This window comes from Phyllobates terribilis, unplaced genomic scaffold, assembly GCF_046119375.1.
Source record: "Phyllobates terribilis strain yellow unplaced genomic scaffold, ASM4611937v1 Scaffold_11__3_contigs__length_659146591, whole genome shotgun sequence".
NCBI lineage: Eukaryota > Metazoa > Chordata > Amphibia > Anura > Dendrobatidae > Phyllobates > Phyllobates terribilis.
The window spans coordinates 84,758,383-84,774,507 of NW_027362771.1; the positions used below are offsets into that span (position 1 = coordinate 84,758,383).

At 43.7% G+C, this 16,125-nt stretch overlaps 1 protein-coding gene across 1 annotated transcript in view; it reads right to left on the minus strand.

Annotated features, from left to right (window-relative positions):
- Positions 1 to 16,125, minus strand: part of STK10 (serine/threonine kinase 10) — a 126,519-nt gene that overhangs the window by 56,890 nt on the left and 53,504 nt on the right. The window contains exons 3-4 of the mRNA XM_073651314.1: positions 7,340 to 7,388; positions 3,724 to 3,873 (exon numbers count right to left, since the gene is read on the minus strand). Of these exons, the coding sequence (XP_073507415.1) occupies positions 3,724 to 3,873; positions 7,340 to 7,388 (199 nt within the window). The remainder of the gene's footprint in view (positions 1 to 3,723; positions 3,874 to 7,339; positions 7,389 to 16,125) is intronic.

Genomic DNA, 16,125 nt, shown 5'->3' on the forward strand with positions numbered 1-16,125 from the left:
CCCCCCCCCCCCATCCTGGCCCATGCTTCCCCCCCCCCCATCCTGGCCCATGCTTCCCCCCCCCCATCCTGGCCCATGCTTCCCCCCCCCCCATCCTGGCCCATGCTTCCCCCCCCCCATCCTGGTATATGCTTCCCCCCCCCCATCCTGGTATATGCTTCCCCCCCCATCCTGGTATATGCTTCCCCCCCCATCCTGGTATATGCTTCCCCCCCCCCATCCTGGTATATGCTTCCCCCCCCCATCCTGGTATATGCTTCCCCCCCCATCCTGGTCCATGCTTTCCCCCCCCCCATCCTGGTCCATGCTTTCCCCCCCCATCCTGGTATATGCTCCGCCATCCTGGTCCATGCTTTCCCCCCCATCCTGGTATATGCTCCCCCCCCCATCCTGGTATATGCTCCCCACCCCATCCTGGTATATGCTCCCCACCCCATCCTGGTATATGCTTCCCCCCCCATCCTGGTCCATGCTTTCCCCCCCCCATCCTGGTCCATGCTTTCCCCCCCCCCATCCTGGTCCATGCTTTCCCCCCCCCCATCCTGGTCCATGCTTTTCCCCCCCCCATCCTGGTCCATGCTCCCCCCCCCCCCATCCTGGTATATGCTCCGCCATCCTGGTCCATGCTTTCCCCCCCCCCCTTCATCCTGGTATATGCTCCCCCCCCCATCCTGGTATATGCTCCCCCCCCCATCCTGGTATATGCTCCCCCCCCATCCTGGTATATGCTCCCCCCCCATCCTGGTATATGCCCCCCCCCATCCTGGTATATGCTTCCCCCCCCATCCTGGTATATGCTCCCCCCCCCCATCCTGGTATATGCTCCCCCCCCCCCATCCTGGTATATGCTCCCCCCCCCCCATCCTGGTATATGCTCCCCCCCCCCCATCCTGGTATATGCTCCCCCCCCCCCATCCTGGTATATGCTCCCCCCCCCCCATCCTGGTATATGCTTTCCCCCCCCCCATCCTGGTATATGCTTCCCCCCCCCCATCCTGGTATATGCTTCCCACCCCCCCATCCTGGTATATGCTTCCCACCCCCCCCATCCTGGTATATGCTTCCCACCCCCCCCATCCTGGTCCATGCTTCCCCCCCATCCTGGCCCATGCTTCCCCCCCATCCTGGTATATGCTCCCCCATCAAACTGGTCCATGCTCCTCATATCCACATAGTGCGATATCCGGTTTAATTTGAATGAATACAAATGTGCAGAGTGTATTCAACAAAATGGTGCCAAAGTACGTGTATGCGCATACCACGCTGTCCATTTTGTCGAAGACACTGTTCATATTTGTCTTCACTAAAATAGCGCCAGAAATCGCAGTATGCGCAGGCGCTGATTCCCGGCGCCACACTCCTCCTCCAGCCTCTCCAGAGATGACAGGACTGAACAGGTATGGGTTTATGGTGCCTTTGCATACTGCGATCTCCGGCGCCACACTCCTCATCCTTGTCTGGGATGTGGATGTGTCTTTCTGTCTGCGGCCAGACTGCGCAGGTATTGCGCTTGCGCAGTCTATAGTGGCTTCTGACAGAAGGACACATCCCTGATTATACTATAGATATCAGTCATGTATTGTCATATAAACTGTACAGGGCTGTACCTAGGGGAATCAGGGGGGGCATGTGACCTGGGTACAGCCGTCAGGGGGGTGCCTCTGGGCCACCTCATGCGGTGGTCAGAGGTGTCTCCCAGGCAGCTGCATTTTGCATTCGACCATTCTCTGAGCTGGCTGTGGAACAGTCGATCAGAGAAGGGAGCTATGTACGGGCTCATAATATATACAGGGAGCTATGTACGGGCTCATATTGTATATAGGGGACTATGAGGGGGCTTATACTGTATCTAGGTAGCTATGTGTGGGGCTCATACTGTATCTAGGGAGCTATGTACTGGCTCATATTGTATACAGAAGGCTATGTGCGGGCTCATTGTATATAGGGAGCTATGCGGGGGCTCATACTGTATCTAGGGAGCTATGTGGGGGCACATACTATATATAGGAGGCTATGTGCGGGCCATATTGTATATAGGGGACCATGCGGGGGCTCATACTATATATAGGAGGCTATGTGCGGGCCATATTGTATATAGGGGACTATGCGGGGGCTCATACTATATCTAGGGAGCTATGTGTGGGGCTCATACTGTGTGTAGGGAGCTATGCGGGGGCTCATACTGTGTGTAGGGAGCTATGCGGGGGCTCATACTGTATCTAGGGAGCTATATGTGGGGCTCATACTGTATCTAGGGAGCTATGTGTGGGGCTCATACCATATCTAGGGAGCTATGTGTGGGGCTCATACTGTATCTAGGGAGCTATGTGTGGGCTTATACTGTATCTAGGGAGCTATGTGTGGGCTTATACTGTATCTAGGGAGCTATGTGTGGGCTTATACTGTATCTAGGGAGCTATGTGGGGGCTCAAACTGTATATAGTGGGATGCCAGTATACTTAATTCTGCTCAATATTAAGTCATACAGTTAATATATTTAGTTTATTATTTTGTTAATATTTTTAATATTGAGTAGAATTAATTTCAGCCTATTGGTTTGGCTTCCACAACAATCACGGTCTCTCCTGTGGCCCCTCAAGGAAATTAATCTCCCACTGCTGCTCTACTATATATAGCGCTATGTTATGTATAGGGCTGTGTACATAATGGAAAAAAAATTCCATCATTTTCCGTCTACAGATGTGACCAAAGCATCTGTGTCTTAGTCACATGACCTATCAAAGGGGATCATGTGACATGTCACGTGATACATCGGGTACCTGTGGGGGGGCCCACACCTTCTAAACTGCCCGGGGCCCTGGCTACTCTTAATCCACCCCTGGCTCCAATCACCCTCTATGGGGCCATATTTCTACACTTGTCTATTTCTGGCTATCCCATAGAGAATAAATGGAGCAGAGGACAGGCATCCAATCTGTCACTCCATTCTAAAGAGGATAAAAGTGACCCATTAGGGATAAAAAAAAATCCAGATTCTGCCAATTGCTGTGGATCCTGGCGTGACCGAACACATTTCTAACCTTATATTCCAATAGGTAATGGCCCTAAAGGGAAACCGACAACAGCTGTCTGATCCACAGGTAATATGTATCAGACGCTGGTTGCATGATTTCAGCCAGAAATGTTCAATTCTGAAACATTGCGACATTTCAGTGAAAAATAGTTTAATAGCCCCTAGTGACCAAGCTGCACGGGAGACTAGTCGGATTGGCAGGTCCCTGGCGGGTTCTCCCACCCACTCCTCTTGAGTGATAGTTCTCTACTTATACACACACATGCAGGGAGAGACATGTCACTCCAGGGCAGTGGGTGGGACAACCCACTAGGGACCCGCCTGTCCGACTAGTCTCCAGTGCAGCTTGGTCCCCAGCGACTATTAAACTATTTTTTTCTATCAAATACCGCAACATTTCTAAGTTAAATATATATGGCTGAAATCATGCAGCCAGTGTCTCGTACACGTTGACTGTGGATAGGGCAGCATGTATAAGTAGTCAGGTTCCCTTTAAAGCAAAATATTAATGAGAAATTATTTCAGTTTTCTATGTACAGTGTTCCTTTAACATGAACCTTCAGGAGTTAAAATAAGAATTAATGGTGAAAGCCATTGAGAAGATTTAGCAAAGGTATATTGAAGTCATAATATCTACCACCAATATCTTCAACAATATGGGATTGAAAGACAAGAAAAGCATCTCTCACCCAGCTTGATGTCTCCATCTTGTGTTAGAAGAACATTCCCCGCTTTCAAGTCTCGATGGATGATCTTCATGCTATGGAGGTACGCCAGTGCTTCCAACATCTGTCTGCATATGGCCTGGATCTGAGCTTCTGTCAGCCCACGATCCAATTCTGTCAGCAGAACATAAACCACAAGAATCAGTCACCTCATCCAAATTTTAACCACATATATAGGAGAGCAAAACAGGAAGCTTTTACAAAAGAATAATTAAATCCAAAAGATGGTAGACCATATAGAATTGGTTGTACAGCAGACGGTAGGGTCTGAGAGTTCCTTGGTATGAATGGAGAATCAAAAATGGTTGAAGCAACTCATTGACCGATGCAGAGGAATCTGTCACAAGTTCTGTGACGTTAGCATAGATCAGAAGATCACATGTGACTTTTAGGTTATCCCTTCCAAGCAATCAGTGCACGTCAATTAAGTGGTTTCTGATCGTTAGGCTAAATGTAAAATTAGGCATTGGAACCTGACTAAATCAACCATCACCTAATTATCATCATAAGACTAAGGCTTTATTCACACTATATTTTATAAGGGATGCCATGATGCTGTGCCATATCCGGTTTCCAATAAATCCAAAATGATCACCGATGTACCAAATTTACCTTAAATAGGACTTTCCACCAGGTCAAAAGTATCCAGTTTTTGTTCTTATTTTATTCCCGCTGATCACTTAAGTATTGCACTTTTTTCTTTTGAAAAACCTTCATACAATTTCAGTTATGAGCAAAAGAAAAAGGAGAAATACTAAATGGGAAAAGCGGGAATAAAACAAGAGAAAAATCTGGACACTTGACCTGGTGACTGGTCCTCTTTAAAATATATATATATAAAACAAGTAATGTGTGTGTCAAAGTTGCGTATGACAAGTCAATTCAAAGTTTTAGTTAAATGATAATTCATCGCTGCTGAAGTGAGTTGCACAGACAATTTAGATTTCTTAAAGTGGCACTTCAGGCTTAATACCCATTCATGTATATACTGCATATTTATATTCATGGTATAGTTTGGTTCAGTTAGACCATATGATCACAGTGTAGGCCCTTGGAAATTACATGGTGGACAAGAAAAAGTGGAGGGAAAGGAGGAGGCGGACACCAGAAACATATCAAAGATAATAATGATGATTGCACAGTGCCTTTCCCATAGTCATAATGTAGGGAATAACAGTTAAACCTACATTACTGCATACCTACAGCCTATTAGTTCATTCAGGTTCCATAATTAGATGCGTTAAAAAATAAATTTCTGTGCTGATGATCTTATAAATGTGCCCCTGCTGTGTACTGTGAAGTGGCTGTGTCTGACCGTACAGGAACACGGTCTGATCATACCACAGCTCCTGGCCAAACAGAGGACACAAAAGAGTATACAGACAGGACATGAGATCACAACGGATTCTGTGAGGTGAAACATTTCTCTGTTTGGAAATAGGCATGGAAATGAATTATCCTCACAGAAAGTAGCATCTGTGATCCCATGCTGTCCTGTCAGTATACTCTTGCTTCTTCCTCTGCCCATGAGCTGTGGAATGGGCAGGCTCCGGTCTGTCCCCTATGACAGGTGTCAGAGGTAAATGAAGATCCTTTGTTTTCATTAACAGTGTAATAGAATAAGATGTGCCAAATTCATTAAGAAATGTGCGCCTCTTAAAGCGAACCCGTCAGCAGGATTTATCCCTATAAACTAAAGGCATGGATATTATGGTGCTGTGAGGCTCATTAATAGGATACCTGATGTGAAGGGATCCGCTCAGTGGTGGTTTAATACTCAGCTTAAGAAGTTTTCAGAAAATGACGTCTTGTTTGCTTCGGGGTGGGACGTGGGGGCAGGGTCCTCTTCACACACACACACACACACACACACACACACACACACACACACACGTCTCCTCTGTTTCTTCTGCAGGTCACTGATTATTCGGTGGCCTGCCTCCTTTTTAAAATTCAGTGCCGTCGCCATCGTGTGAGCGGTACGTGCGCAGTTGGAGCCGGCGTCCTGTGTGCAGGACTTCAATAAAAATGGAGGCGCCGCATGGCAGATCAAGATTTCGGCTCTGAACTTAGCCGAGATTTCGATCTGCGCCGCCTCCATTTTATTGAAGTCCTGCACACAGGACGCCGGCTCCAACTGCGCACGTACCGCAAACACAATGACGGCGGCGGTGGCGCTGAATTTTAAAAAGGAGGCAGGTAGCAGAAGAAACAGAGGAGACTGGTAGGGGCAGAGGAAGAGAAGAGGACCCTGCCCACACGTCCCGCCCCAAAGCACACAAGACATCATTTTCTGAAAACGTCATAAGGTGAGTATTCACCAGCCAATCAGCTGATCTCTTCACATCAGGTATCCTATTAATCAGCATCACAGCGCCATTATGGCCATGAATTTAGATTATAGGGCTAAATCCTGATGACAGGTTTCCTTTAATGAATTTGGCGCATCTTTAAGCTGCCCTGCTACAGTAAAAGAAATGTAGGAGAGTCACTTATGTTACTTTTGCGGCGTAAATTACATTGAATTTGCCAGGTGCACTAGGCCATGCCCTACGCCATTTCAGGTCCACTCATTTTTCAAAAAGTTGGTGGAGCTGGCTGTAAACACCAAATGTTGACACATTTTCGCACAACTACGAGTTGCGCAAATATTTTGCAACATTTCAAGCACTTTGATGGTGGAAAACTAGAGAACAGTCCTATAACTTGAACCCAATATTTCTCTAGCCATGCCTTAAAAAAAGAAAAAAAAAACTATTGCAATAAAGGTGTTACATCAATGCATCAAGTAAAGATCTGAAGGTAATAAGAAAAATGTTTTATGGATAAATGGATCTCATTCAGAAACCTGTCAGTATTTTTATACCACTTTCAAGTACCACTCCAACATTTTTTTTTATTATTTATTTTTTTTTTATTTCCCCATTTGTTAGCCATCAGTAATGTACAGCGTATACATTAAAATACTTACCAGTCGCTGTCTTCTGCCGTTTCTAGCGCTGCTCAGTTCCCCTTCCTGAATCATGTGACAGCAGCCCTTTCTTACTGGCTCACACAACCTTCCGTTACATCTTTTCTTAATGCAAGTCTAAAAAGAGCCTCATTCTGAGAATCAAACTTAGAGAAAGTGACTTCTTGCGACCACAGAAGAAGTGAGCCGGCTGGTCACAACTGCAGTCACATGATGCGGGAGAGGGATCGGAGGAGATCTGGAAACAGCAGAAGATGGCAACTGGTAATTATTTTAATGCAGTCATTTAACATACATTACTGATAGCTAACGGATGAGAAAATAAAAATAAAAAACAAAAAAACAAACGCTGGAGTGGTACTTTAAATCCAGAAAACTGGATTTTTGGCTGAAGATTATTAAGTTCACATTATATGACAGTAGGATGATGCTACGCCGATAAATGTATGCATGGATGTAAAGTATAGTCAGTCATTTTCTTTCCGGAATGTATGACACTGGATTAAGAAGTTATTTCGGCAATGAGGACTTCATTCTTGAAACTCAACAGAATTGTAGGCGTATTATCTCATAGAAAACCAGTTATGTGAAGAGAGAAGGAGCACATACCGAGCATTACTGCATCCACCGCTCCTCCTTGACAAAACTCTATCATGATCTGGAAAACAATGCCAAGATAAGATGAGAACAAACACTGCATTCTTACAGAATGACAAGAATGACAAGTGCCAACATCACATGAAAAGGTATATACAAAGTTGACAGCTTCAAATAAAAACAAACCATAAAGTCACAAACATGGCATAACCTGTTCTCTAGTGAAAGTAAGGGCATCAGCAAGGTCTATAATAAAATGTGGAATATGCAGCTACATTGTCCACGCCATATAGAAGGTCATTGGAATAATGCGTGCCGAGAGACCGTTATACTATTGTTTCTTAATGCTTTTCTAAGCTTTACTCCATGTACATTATAATATTTCACTTTTTAGTTCTAGTCAATATCTTCCTAAATGACAAAATAAAAATACCAAAACACCTTGGGTATAGCACCGTCAGCAATTTCCCACCATTTCTTGCAGATGAAAGAAGGCACAACTCATGACTAATGTTTATAGTTATCCAGTTCATTAGAACTGCAAGCAATATTTTACACAGAGGATCTTAATCAAAGCAGAGCCAACAATTCAGATCAGGCTTTCCTTAACCCCTTCAAGACCATGTGATTTTCCATTTTATTTCCAAAATTCGTTTCTTACAAGAGCGATAACTTTTATTTTTTTGTCAACCTAGCGATATGAGGTTTTGGTTTTGTTTCTTTGAGGGAATAGTTGTACTTTTGAATGACCATGTATTTTACTAACTGCAACTCATTTTCATGGCACTCATTATGTAGTAACTGTGACACGTTTATCCGGATCAGTACAATTAGTGATAAATAATTTTTTGTTCCGCATGTATAACTGATAAAAAAATGAAACCATAATTTGCCTTGTATCACCATTTTCTGAGACGCGTAATTTTTTCACTTTTCAAAATCAATGGAAATTTATGTGGGCTTATTTTTTGCGTGGTGAGCAAAAAGTTCATTGATTGTGCAGTGAATAAAAAAACGGGACTGCCGGTGTTTCAAGGTGTAATATTTTGGATTAAGATTATTACCGTACAGGTAGGTAAATAATTTTCGATTTTGATAAGGTTGGACTTTAAAAATAAGAGAAAAAAAAAAAGAAAAACTTTAAACTAGGAAGGACTGTTAAAAAATGTTTTTACTTTATTTTTAGTACCCATAGGGAATTTAAATCTGATTGATTACTTGTTCTACATACAGTGGGTACAGAAAGTATTCAGACCCATTTAAATTTTTCACTCTTAGTTTCATTGCAGCCATTTGGTAAATTCTAAAAAGGTCATTTTTTTGTCATTAATGTACACTCTGCACCCCATCTTGACTGAAAAAAAACAAAATGTAGAAATTTTTGCAAATTTATTAAAAAAGAAAAACTGAAATATCACATGGTCATAAGTATTCAGACCCTTTGCTCAGTATTCAGTAGAAGCACCCTTTTGATCTAGTACAGCCATGAGTCTTCTTGGGAATGATGCAACAAGTTTTTCACTCCTGGATTTGGGGATCCTCTGCCATTCTTCCTTGCAGATCCACTCCAGTTCCGTCAGTTTGGATGGTGAACGTTGGTGGACAGCCATTTTCAGGTCTCTCCAGATATGCTCAATTGGGTTTAGGTCAGGGCTCTGGCTGGGCCAGTCAAGAATGGTCACAGAGTTGTTCTGAAGCCACTCCTTTGTTATTTTAGCTGTGTGCTTAGGGTCATTGTCTTGTTGGAAGGTGAACCTTCGGCCAGTATGAGGTCCAGAGCACTCTGGAAGAAGTTTTCATTCAGGAAATCGCTGTACTTGGCCGCATTCATGTTACCTTCAATTGCAACCAGTTGTCCTGTCCCTGCAGCTGAAAAACACCCCATAGCATGATGCTGCCACCACCATGTTTGACTGTTGGGATTGTAATGGGCAGGTGATGAGCAGTGCCTGGTTTTCTCCACAGACGCTTAGAATTATCACCAAAAAGTTCTATCTTCGTCTCATCAGACCAGAGAATCTGATTTCTCATAGTCTGGGAGTCCTTGTTTTTGAGCAAACTATGTGGGCTTTCATATGTCTTGCACTGAGGAGAGGCTTCCGTTGGGCCACTCTGGCATAAAGGGCCGACTGGTGGAGGGCTGCAGTGATAGTTGACTTTGTGGAACTTTCTCCCATCTCCCCACTCCAACTCTGGAGCTCAGCCACAGTGATCTTGGGGTTCTTCTTTACCTCTCTCACCCAGTCTCTTCTCCCACGATTGCTCACGATTTAAGGATTATGGAGGCCACTGTGCTCTTAGGAACCTTGAGTTAAATAGAAATTCTTTTGTAACCTTGGCCAGATCTGTGCCTTGCCACAATTCTGTCTCTGAGCTCCTTGGGCAGTTCCTTTGAGCTCATGATTCTCATTTGGTCTGACATCCACTGTGAGCTGTGAGGTCTTATATAGACAGGTGTGTGCCTTTTCAAATCAAGTCCTATCAGTTTAATTAATCACCGATGGACTACAATGAAGGAGTAGAACCATCTCAAGGAGGATCACAAGGAAATGGACAGCATGTGACTTAAATATGAGTGTCTGAGCAAAGGGTCTGAATACTTATGACCATGTCATATATTTCAGTTTTTCTTTTTTAATAAATTTGCGAACATTTCTACATTTCTGTTTTTTTTTCAGTCAAGATGGGGTGCAGAGTAGTTTAATGAGAAAAAAAAATTGAACTTTTTAGAATTTACCAAATTGTTGCAATGAAAACAGAGTGAAAAATTTAAAAAGGGACTGAATACTTTCCGTACCCACTGTACTGTTATACTGCAGCATTAAAGTGTCTTAAGGGTATGTGCAGTCGGTCGGTATTGGCAGCGCTTTGAACACAGTATACTTTATGCAGTGTCCAAAGATCTGCATGCAGATGAATCCCCATGTGTTCATTGAACCACGCGGATTCACTGCATCCTATACATTGCACTGGTAGAATTTCTCTTGCGGAGACTAGCTTCTCCACAAGAGAAATTGACATGTGACATACGTGTACACATCAGGTAGTAATTAAACTAGAAATGTGCTACAGTTAAGAGGGTGACCCTCTTTCATTAGAATAGGCCCCTCGAAAATTTGCTGTATACTGCTAGAACTGACTGAGCATTTGGGGGATCATAACACCCAGTGCTAACATAGCTGAAGAAAAAGATCACTCATGAACTGTTTCATTGGATGAGTGTGGACCTCCAGAGTAACTGCAATGGTTTTCTACTCAGCTAAGGCTCTATTCACACTGAGGCTTCCTATCTCTGTTCTGTTCCAGGAACAGAGAAATGAAATTCATACAAAAGTCAGATCTGTTCAATAATGGATGCAAACAGCACCAGGACCACTGGTGTGGCTATAATGGTGTCCGTCTGGAAAAATAAGCATTTAAGAAAGTGTATTCACATTCCAAAATACTGAAGAATACTTGAGTCCATTGTTGAAATATTAAAAAACCTGACCCTGAAAGGTAAGGTGTACAATCTAGGGCTCTGGGACCATGCTGTGTTGGGCAGGATGTTAGCCATTTATTGGGCATTTTCACCATGTCCTGAGCACATAACCCACACAAAGTCTAGAAGGCCCTTCTGGGATACAACTGCTTCCTCCAGATAATGTCTGGTTTCTTCACAGGAAGCCATGCAGAAAAACAAAAGCAGATCGGAGATTCTGTGAATGTAATGAAGTCAATCATATTGAAAAAGTCATAAAAAAATGATATAATATAGATATGTATAGGAGATTATCAGAAATAAGAAACTGAACAGAAATTGTAGGCTGATTTGATATTTTATTTATTTTAGAAACTCAAGTAATCATGCACACAGCCATGTACAACCTCAGAGTTTTAGAGAGGCATATGATTTTCTTCAGATGATTTTGTATAAATCTAGTGGTAGTATGGAGATATTCTACACTTTTAGGTGGAAATAGCTCTGTTATATGGAGAACCATAGTGGTGAGTGGCAGACAGGGTTCCTACACCTGTGCAGTACTACGTGCAGTGTCACAGCCTACAATACATGATCACACTTCAGGTGGACTTTCATAGACCTCAGTAACAAAGTAACTTTCCAGCTGCACAGCATCCAAATCCACCACAATATCTGCATGCTGATTTTAATGCAAATATGCCACCGAAATGCCAAAACGGCTACTGAGGATTAGTCAGGGGAGGAAAATCACGGTCCGTGTGAATCCACCCTAAAGCTAGGCAGAAAATCCGCACTGCAGTTAGGACACCTTGAAACCACCGTAGAGGTAAACTGAAATAAAACACATCTTGAGCATTGTACTTTCCTCTTCAAGGGATTCTAAACTTAGATCTTTTACTGCTTCACAGGAGAGAACACAAAATTGGCTTTGGGTGTGACGTGTAATCATTGGCACTACAGCGGTTCTATGTGAAAGACACATTACAGGTTACTATGTCTCGAGACATAAAAAGGGTGATTGGGTTATCCTTGACTTGATCTACGGTCTTCACAAAAAATCATTATGATCAGCCAAGGAACCAAAAACCCATGTGCAGAACAGACGAAGATTTATGTGGAGGAATTACATGGCAAACAGCAGACTCTGCAAAGACAGCACTATGGTCTTAGAAGTCAGCACAAGTTTTTATCATTATAGACCCCGCTTCCTCCCCTGCATACTTCCTTTCTATACACCTAACTATGGTGAAGGTCAAGACACAGCTGTGTTTACGTGAAAAGGAGCCAAAGAGGACAACTTATCAAACTAAGACTTATTTAGGGTTATATGTAAGACAAAACACTTACAGTATGTACACTGGCCCCTTTGAGGGTCAGTGGTGTTTTTTTCTTTTCAAAACCTAGCATGCTCTGGGTATAGTATTTCTGGAGTTTCTCCCAAAAGGTTCTCTAAAAGAATAGTAAAACGCCAGAAAAGAAGCCGGTTATCCTCCCCCACCCTCTAAAAAAATACTATGAAGAAGACAAACAACACTGAAAAAAAAATGGAAGAAGTCAGGGAATGTATTTCTGTAACCCAACTTTACAAGCATGGGATGTGGACGGTCCTTCGATTTGAAGTAGATTTCTACTAAAATCTGTGTCAAAGCCAAAACATCTTAACATAATTCTAGAAAAATGTTTAAGGTTAAGAAAATGTGGTTAACCCCTTCAAGACCTATGACATATAGGCAGGTCATAGGTCACCGTCCATACGGCCTCCGGCGCTGAGCCCGCACCTTTTCTGGCACATAACAGCTGATCTGATCCGCTGTCATGTGCCCCTAACTGCCGCTGGTGGAATCGCGATCCATCCGCGGCTGTTAACTAGTTAAATGCTGCGGTCAATGTCTGACAGCGGCATTTAACTCGCACTTACCGGAAGCACGTCATAAGACATGACCATCGGAGCTAGTCACATGATCGCGGGGCGGCGATGGGTTGGCATGACAACCCGGGGTCTGCATGAGGCCCCTGTGGTGGTCATTGATGATCTGCTATCAATTCTGCTACACGTAGCAGGGCTGGAGGAGTAGTTCAAAAGTATAACTCGTCCTGCAAAATACAAGCCCTTACAGGGCCATATTGACAGAAAAATAAAAAAAGTTATGGCTCTGAGAAGAAGGGGAGCAAAAAACTAAGACTCAAAAATGGAAAAATCCCAAGGTCGTGAAGGGGTTAAAATGCCATGAAATACAAAACCACCATCACTTACCTGATCAAACCTGTCACTCCAACAACGTCGCTACAATGCTCAGGTTAACTCCCAACAGTGGTAAGATGCCGTCTACAATAGACAATCACTGGCTTTATTGGTGCTGTGGAGGTAGACACTATGAGACCACTGAGTGATTGCCTGCAGCGGTCATGTTTGTAGTCTGCACGTGACTGCTGCAGAGGTAAAACAATGAATGGGAAGCACCGGAGTCGAAGTGGTAGGGTATTTATCAAGTAATTAATTATTCTTGATCCTGGAAAACCCCTTTAAATATTACTTGTCACCAGGTCAAAGTGAACAGTTTTTGCTCTCATTTTATTACAAGTGGGTGTGGCTCACAGGGTAATACTACATAGCAGGCTAAAGATATGCCTCCAGAGTCCGAGGAACCTCGCACCTCTTGGTAAACGCCATTGGGCTAGGGTCACACAACGGATTTCCTCTCATCTGAGAAAATTGGTCTGAGCATGCTAATCAAACTGGGCAGAGTGTGGGCAAAATGTGCATCTTCTACATGCAATGTGTCCGTGAAAAATTGGAATGCAATTGGATGTCATTAGAGTGCAGTCCAATGTTTTCCACAGACCCTTAAACACTAATGACAGAATGCCATGCGATTATGGGATGGACCTATTCGGTCCGAGGAAAGAAAGAATGGTGGAATAAAAAATGGACATGTGCATGACCTCATCGAATAATATGGGGACTCCTTGCCCCTAGGAGATAATTCTACTGATTGACAGCAAACAGAGATCTTGTCAACTGATAAGAATGATTCTTTAAATAATGATGGAGCTTTAGTTAGTTACATAAAATGTGTACAAAGTACCTTAAAGCAAAACAATGTTACCCAGTATCGTATATAAATGGGAATTCAACTAAAAATCCAGAAACACTGGGGTGAATTACATGCGGACAAAGGCAGAATAGACCTCAGCTGCTCTTTCACATGATCCTACCGTGCGATCAAACCAAAAATATGCATTCTAGAGGGATACAACTGTGGTGACTAAACTCTTCCGATCTGACCCCATGGTATGTCAAACATCCACTTTATACTATCTGTACTAGTAAAATATGTCTGCCATGGACAGGGATCAAAAACAAAATCCTCAATATGCCAAGTAGCTTTTAAATTATTTGTTAACAATAGGCGCAAGAAATATGCCGAAAGTATGTCATAGACAGGGAGACTCCCAGGAAGCGGTCAACCAGCAAACCATGAGTGGGCCATCTGCTGCCGTGCCTGCTGGGGAAGTAGAGGCGCTTCTGTGCCTGCAGAAATGGAGGGGGCGCAATTTTTTACTACAAAAGGGGGAACACAGCTGTGACCTCTAGGGAAGCCACTTATAAAACAGGTTTTTTATGTTTTGTTTTTTACAATTGTGACTATATAATAAATGACACTAGCCAGGTTTTGCGGTGTTCTGCTACTGGCTTTTTTTTTTTTTAGCTGACTCCTAGACCAAAATAAGATTTATCTAGCCCCATACAAAGAAAACAAAATGTACATGAAGATAGATAGCCCTGTCTAGCCTTACCATATTTTTGGACAATTACTATCTATTTAAGTGCACTGTGTATCAATCTGCGGTACACGTACCCAAGGGCTACACCACAGTGTTAAGAAGTACACGTCCCAATTGAGAAATAATGCGTGCCCCATTACTTCATTGCTTCGTTAATGGTAAAAAAAATATATATATATATATCTCTGTGCAGACTTGTGCGAGAGAATAAGCAAAGTGTGGCTACATATAAGATTACACAAAGGGAGGATATTATATTGGGGGAAGGGCTATTATAATGAGAGGGCTATGGATATAACTACTAGGAGGCCTACTATACTTGGGGACATGGAGGCATGGGGTCTACAAATAAAATTATACTGGGAGGGCAGGAGGTCAATTTGATGCAATTTTGCAGGGAAGTTTGGATGTCTGAATGTCACAGGCTTCTGGTATCAGTATATACACTGCTCAAAAAAATAAAGGGAACACTTAAACAACAGAATATAACTCCAAGTAAATCAAACTTCTGTGAAATCAAACTGTCCACTTAGGAACCAACACTGATTGACAATCAATTTCACATGCTGTTGTGCAAATGGAATAGACAATAGATGGAAATTATTGGCAATTATCAAGACACCCTCAATAAAGGAGTGGTTCTGCAGGTGGGGACCACAGACCACATCTCAGTACCAATGCTTTCTGGCTGATGTTTTGGTCACTTTTGAATGTTGGTTGTGCTTTCACACTTGTGGTCGCATGAGACGGACTCTGCAACCCACAGAAGTTGCTCAGGTAGTGTTGCTCATCCAGGATGGCACATCAATGTGAGCTGTGGCAAGAAGGTTTGCTTTATCTGTCAATGTAGTGTCCATAGGCTGGAGGCGCTACCAGGAGACAGGCCAGTACACCAGGAGACGTGGAGGGGGCCTTAGGAGGGCAACAATCCAGCAGCAGGACCGCTACCTCCGCCTTTGTGCAAGGAGGAACAGGAGGAGCACTGCAAGAGCCCTGCAAAATGACCTCCAGCAAGCCACAAATGTGCATGTGTCTGCACAAACCGTTAGAAACAGAATCCAAGAGGGTGGTATGAGGGCCCGATGTCCACAGATGGGGGTTGTGCTCACAGCCCAACACTGTGCAGGATGCTTGGCATTTGCCACAGGATTGGCAAAATCGCCACTGGCGCCCTGTGCTCTTCACAGATGAAAGCTGGTTCACACTGAGCACATGTGACAGACGTGACAGAGTCTGGAGACGCCATGGAGAGCGATCTGCTGCCTGAAACATGACCGGTTTGGCAGTGGTCAGTAATGGTATGGGGTGGCATTTCTTTGGAGGGCCTGTCTGCCATTAGGTACCGAGATGAGATCTTCAGACCCCTTGTGAGACCATATGCTGGTGCGGGTGGCCCTGGGTTCCTCCTAATGCAGGACAATGCCAGACCTCATGTGGCTGGAGTGTGTGAGCAGTTCCTGCAAAATGAAGTCATTGAAGCTATGACTGGACCGCCCGTTCCCCAGACCTGAATCCGATTGAGCACATCTGGGACATCATGTCTCGCTCC